Source organism: Alligator sinensis, unplaced genomic scaffold, assembly GCF_000455745.1.
Source record: "Alligator sinensis unplaced genomic scaffold, ASM45574v1 scaffold628_2, whole genome shotgun sequence".
Classification (NCBI taxonomy): Eukaryota; Metazoa; Chordata; order Crocodylia; family Alligatoridae; genus Alligator; species Alligator sinensis.
Genome location: NW_005841833.1, coordinates 5901186 through 5907700, shown reverse-complemented (window position 1 = coordinate 5907700; position 6515 = coordinate 5901186). Strand labels below are relative to the sequence as shown.

At 50.9% G+C, this 6515-nt stretch overlaps 1 protein-coding gene across 1 annotated transcript in view; it reads right to left on the bottom strand.

Annotated features, from left to right (window-relative positions):
• Positions 1 to 6515, bottom strand: part of MYO18B (myosin XVIIIB) — a 138885-nt gene that overhangs the window by 92242 nt on the left and 40128 nt on the right. Inside the window, 1 exon segment of the mRNA XM_025199576.1 lies at positions 400 to 570. Coding sequence (XP_025055361.1) covers positions 400 to 570 — 171 coding nt within the window.

Sequence of the window (6515 nt, the reverse complement as noted above, 5' to 3'; positions counted from 1 at the left end):
AGAGCGGAGAGGCAGCGGGGGCCTGCGCTAGCTGTGCTCCGGCAACATCTCTCTTTGATCAGGGTTGCCCGTAGAAAACAGGCCTTCCCGTTGCCAAAGAGTTGACCTTTCTGCCCAGTCACTTGGCTTACGTGACCCCGCTACCGTCAGGATTAATTACCTACTCTACTAAGAGTGCCCGAAGCAGTATTTTAAGCTGAGGAGAGGTCTGTTAATTAATAACATTTAGGGGTTTTATTATGAATATGATGAAATGGCTCACCCGCACTGGCTGGAGAAGGATGTATCGTGTCTTCCCATCAAAGACTCTGCCTTCTCCTTGGCCAAGGTCAAGAACAAGACACTGGGCAGAGTTTCTCTGTGCATTACACACAAAAGGGAAGGGGGGAAATCCCATACCAGGGCTCTTGTCCTCGTCCGGGCTCGGCCGACTCCCTCCGGACGTGACCTGCTCTATGATCTGTTTGAGATGGTGCTTGAAGACCGCCGTCGCCAGCTCCTCGTAGTCGCAGCCCAGCACTTCTGCGGCGTTATTAGCCGACTCAAATGTCATGAACTGCTTCCTGCCAACTGACAAGAGAGGAGACAAAGACCAACTGAATGGCACAAAGCGAGTCCGAAGAAGGCCGAAGACAGCTTGACCGCAGCCGTCGCCCCTTCCTGACCCAAAGAACAACGCTTTCTCATGGGGACAGCATAAGGGAGTGGAAAGATCATAGACAAGGAGGGCTGGACGGGAGCTCAGGGGGTCACATCCAGTCTGACCCCCTGCTCCAAGCAGGACCAGCCCCGACTGCATCATCCCAGACAAGGTCTTAAAACTCCCCCACCTCTCTGGGTTGAAGCCCTCAGTCACCCTTGCAGTGATGCCTCCTCGCTGCCCCAGGGAGATGTCACCCTCCTCCCGCGCAGAAATGGCCCCTCACGTATCACTTGCAAACCGCTTTCTGCTTCCCCCGGCCCCAAAACGAGATGCGCCAGGCCCCACGCTAAGCAGCACCGCCACAAAGACTTTGTCTGGGTGGAAACAGGCAAAAATCCCGAAGCCGATTGCAAAACTTTGACCTCGGCATTTTAGACCATAGCACCGAGCAAGGTATAACCCCTGTGCCGAGATGCTCAGGCCTTCAGGTGAAAAGTGCCCCCCAAAACCACCGACAGACTTTTTTCAGCTCTGGAACATGATCAGTTTTCTCCCGCACCCAATTAACAGGCTCGTGTTGTTCCCTGCCGGAGAGAACGTGACAAATGCCGCGCCATAGCAACATTAATTACTTGCAAACGACAATTGCGAAGCTCGTTCACAGCAGCCGCCGTAACGCAAGACGTAAGAGAAATGTTTCTAGGTTCCTAATATGTTCGCGCCGTACAAAGGTGGAGGCGGAAGAGGGGGTGAGATGCGAGGGCACGTGAGTTGGATGTGATTTCTCAACGCTGAGTAATTTAAAATCAATTGCTGCTCAGGTGTTGTATGGCACAGCTAATTAGTTATAACCTGATGCAAGCCGCTCATCAGCAAGGCAGGGAGCAGAATAAAGCTGATTTCCCTTTCCCTCTGCACAGGGAAGCAGACCCGTATTTATATTCCAAGCTACACCAAGCCCAGCTCCCCCCCGTTTCAAACGCCAGCGAAGACGTGCTCCCTCCAACCCCGCCGTCCTTGCTGAAGCCTTGCAAAATCCCCGGCCTGCCGTCCCTGCCTCGCACCTGAATGGAGGTGTGGTCGAGGAAGGACTGGTCCCTTGGCTAGCTGCATGTCTGGATGGAGCTGCAATGCTCCTCCTGGCTTTTTGCAGATGCTTTTTGCATCCCTTTAGGAACTTCATGCTGACACTTTTCAAATCCAGCCAAAACACTTCTCCCCTTCAGCTCGGCTCACGCTGCACCGCGGCCCCCCTCCGGCAGCATCTGCTTTGTGAAGTCTCCATGCATTTCGCCTACATCAACACAGCCACCCAGCGGGTGCATGCAGCTGGCTCAGACCCTCCAAATCGGTTCACTCGGGGGCAGAAACGAAGCGTGGAGAATGCCAGGCCCAAAGGAAACGTGTTCAAAGACTTCAGAGCAAGCAAAAAGGGTGGGGGGACTGAACTGTGACCTTAGCCATAGCGTAGCCCCAATTGCAAGGGATATTCCTGTGCATGCATTACATGCTTGAGAGGACTGAACAAACCGATGTGTTTATGGAAGCTGACAGGCTTATGCATCGATCCCTCCAAATCCAGGAAGGTCTTTTTCAAGCCCAACTCTGTTTGCAGTCTCCATAACCCTGGAAGTAAAGCTGCTCTCGTCCCCCACTACAAATAGAGCCGACATGTATTTTCAAGGAAAATTATTTATATCCAGCAATACTCATTCCAGCTAATGATTAAAATCAATAGGGAGACAAACCGCAGAATAAATGCTTTTACAAATCTAAGGAGAAATACGGTTCCATGACAGCGAGCTGGCAAGAAATCAGCAACGCTGGATGAAATGAGTAGAAAACGGAGGAGAGAGTCAAAGTCATACAGAGACCTTTCATTAATGCAGAGGGGATATTGGAATAAGCCTTTCTGTAACCTGCAGCCAGAAAGCAAGTACAAAAAAAAAAAAAGGAAAGGAAAGGAAAGGAGGAACTCGAACCAACCCGAACTGCTTGTAGGTTTGCTTTAAACAACGAACAAAGCACAAGCAAGAGGATCGGTTTTTCTCTTGCTTTGCACATATTTTTCTCCTTTATGTTTGGTGCTGACGGCGTGAGCTACCGTTCACAAAAGCTTGTGCTAAGTATGTATATGCCACTGGAGGTAGATTATATAGCTGTATCTAGATATCCATATAGGCAACCATCCGTCCTCTGCGTTGCGGTGTACATGTAACAGGTCCAGCCAGGTGCCCGATGAATCCACTTATGGCCGACAAGCCCAACTCGAGAGCGACACCGCTCGTAGCAAGCATCGCAGGTCCAGGTGGTGTCTGAGTCGGAGTCCAAGTTTGCAGCAGGCTGGTTCCTTCTTTCTTGCTTCGCTTCCAGCCTCTGGATCAAAGCTGCTTCACGCCGAGCTGCAGCCAGCACCAGATGTTCCCTCCAGCCCAGGCGGAATTCGACGCACTCCTCCCAGATGTTGCACGACTTCAGATCATGTTTTGCACACATCGTAGAGGATGACCCCACTTCCTAGAGCCATCTCAAATCTCTCTATACCAAATACTCTTGGGGATATGGTCTCCTCCCGTTCTCCTGACATGGCTGAGCCATTACCCCCCCTCTTCCTAAGAGCGTGTCAGTCCTGTGTGCTCCAGCACCTCTGTGTTTGGCATTTGTCTTCTTGCTTTATTTTTGGGATCTTGCACAGGCATCTTGCGTGGGTGCTGTTCAGTCTCCTGATGTGCCTAGCATGTGTTGTCCATGTTTCTGAATCATAAAGCAAGGAGAACAGCACACAAGACTCATAGATTCGCGTCTTCACCTTCACCTAAGTGGTAGTTTGCTGTTCTTCTGCAGAAAAAGACCTGGGGGGACAGGGGACAAGAAGCTGAACAGGAGCCAGCAGTGTGTCCTTGGTGCCAAGAAGGCTAAGGGCATCCTGGGCTGCACTGGGAGGAGCGTTGCCAGCAGATCCAAGGCAGTGATTTTCCCCCTCTATCAGTACTGGGGAGGCCACATCCAGTTTTGGGCCCCCCGCTACAGAAAGGATGTGGACAAGCTGGAGTCCAGGGGAGGGCAATGAAAATGGTTTGCAGAGTGGGGGTCATGACTGGTGAGGAGAGGTTGTGGGAAATGGGCTGATTGAGTCTGCAGAAGAGGAGACCGAGGGGGATTGAATGGCAGCCTTCACCTCCCTGCAGGGGGGCTGCAAAGAGGATGGAGCTGGGCTGGTCTCAGTGGGGGCAGACGGCAGGACAAGGAGCAATGGGCTCAAGCTGCAGCAAGGGAAGTTGAGGTTGGATATTAGGAAAACTCTTCTTACTAAGAAGATAGTGAAACACTGGAATGGGTTACCCACAGAGGTGGGGGAGTCTCCATCCATCGAGGTTTTGCAAGCCTTGTCTGGGATGATGTAGTGGGGCTGGTCCTGCTTGGCACAGGGGTCGGGCTAGATGGGACTTCCTGAGCTCCCTTCCAACTCAAATTTTCTATTTCACGCACATTTCTATAGTAGCCTGAAATTCTTAGCTGTTTTCCCGATTCTCTTACTTCAGTGTGAAGGTCAAGATATCTGCTGACGGTAGAACTGAGTAGCAAAAGTTATCGACGGCACCAAGGGATGCACCCTCCAGCGTGATGTCGGGCGCTGGTTCTTCCACCCCCGCTACACGATCACAGTCTTCTTGACACTAATTGTCAACCCAAAGCTCTTGCATGATGCAGAAAATCTGCCCAAGAGATTTTCCGGGAAGATTTGCTGTGGGCAACCAGGGCCACGTCATCCGCAAGCAAGAAATCTCTCACAACCAGCTTTCATGTTGGCTTTCTCTCTAAACCTTGCCATGTAGAACAAGCCTCCACCTAGTCTGGTTCAAAGATAAATGCCATCATTGCTGTCCTTGAATGCGCGACATGTGCAGGAATGAAAAGTAGATGTTAAAGAGCACGGGGGCTATAACACCCCCCGTTTCACACCATTGCCGACGTCAGAGGCGTTCGAGTCTGTTTTCATGCACCGCGGTTACCTTCATGCCTTGATGCAGTGAGCAAATGATGCTCCACAGTCTGGGGGGACAACCCAGGTTCTTCACAACAGTAAAAAGGGCCTATATATGGGGGGGGTATTATCTATATCTAGGATAGATATCTATCTATATAAATATATTTCTCTATCTGTCTACTTTGGTTAGTCTACAAGGCGCAAACCTACCCTGCCTCCTACTTGACTTCAGACTAACAAGGCTACCTGCGTCTCTCTGATGAAGATCTCCAAGCCCTGCGGAGAGTGCTGCCACCGAGTGAAAGGAAAGAAAAATAATTCAGGATTATTTGCCTATATTTGTTTCGAATTTTTAAATCAAGTTTCTGAAACATTGGAGTCCGGAGGGTTTCAAACAGCTCCACAACCCATCCAGCAAGCGCTGAGACAAAAGAGCAAGCATTCGGTGCTCTCTCCCCCTTTCCCGTCTCAGTTTCAGCGTTTCATCAACACTGGAAAATCCCCGGGATTTCAACCTGCTCTAGCCCAGCGCGCGGACTCAAGCTTTGCATCCGCAATCCTGCGATCACGGAGGAACTACGTTAGAGAGAAAAACTGCCTTTTAAAACTTTATTATATAACAGCAAAATCTCTTCCCTGCTCCCCAGCCAGGTACTTAGGTACCTTTTAATGGTCTCAGAAAAAAACAAGCCCCTCTCTTAAGAGGCAAGAAGTTATTTAACCCTGGTTTTCCCATTGCCTGGGAAGTTTGTATATACTATAGCTGCGTCAAGCTGACAGCATTCATGTGAGGTCCCTTCTGGGCTTTTATACAGCTCCTGTCACTGCCGTATCTCAACCCTGCCGCGGCAGAGATGGGTTTGCTGTCACGATGCTCTGTGGCGAGACAGGGAAGTCTTGCATTGACAACCCAACTGAAGAGAGCCTGGGAGAGTTCCCCGGGTCATCCAGGGACCACACGGCAGAGCGGTCCTTGGGAGAGCGGACCAGTCCGAGTCCGAGTCCAGGGCTTTAACCGCAATCCTCCTCTTCCTTCTGCACATCGGCTCATCCTTCGCACTCCTTTCCAACCCATCCACCCGCGCATCACAGCTCTGCAGCCGGCAGCGTCTGCTTGCCGGGATGCCCAAGCGAATCAACCTCGACCCCGGCGGCAGGTCAGAGGGGCCTGTGCGCGGAGAGGAAGAGATCGATAGACTTGGCACTAAAAAAAACCAACCCCAAAAACCTTAAAATTCACATCTGTTCCATTTTACGTCTCCCTGCTGAATTAGCCAGTTGGCTTTCACAGCAATATCTTCACTGGCTCAGCTTGATTTGCAAAGCAATTGTATTGCCTTTCCCAAGCCTGTTGTGTGCAGGGTGAAGCATGCTTTCTCTACTTCATAAATTATGAACAGCAGCAGCATGCAATCCGCCTGGTGTGAAACATCCTACCTCCAACACCCAAGAGGTAATTACTTCAGCCCATTTACTATTTAAGAGAAGCAATATTAAAAATCACTATCAACACCTCACTTATTCTCCCCCTCTCACGCACAGAGAGTCCCCCCGGAGCTGTAAAGCACTTCTCGCGCCGAACGCCGGGTGTGTTTGTTTCCATCATTTGGAGGAGCTGTTAATGCTGAATCACGGGAACGGCACTTTATTGGTTTCCTAACAACAACATCACCCGGCGGTCCCCGAGTAATACAGAACATCGCCTCGCAAAATTAGAGGAGCGGAGGAGCCGGTGCCCCACCGGGGTGATTGGGGGCTCGGTATTTCCTTTCCTGTGCTTTGCAAGGAGGAACAGTGTAATAAGATTGGCATCGCTCTTAACCTCGCATTAGTCGTTAGCGCTAAACGCCAAACCCCGGCGGTGGCAAGATGGGACGCGAGCTG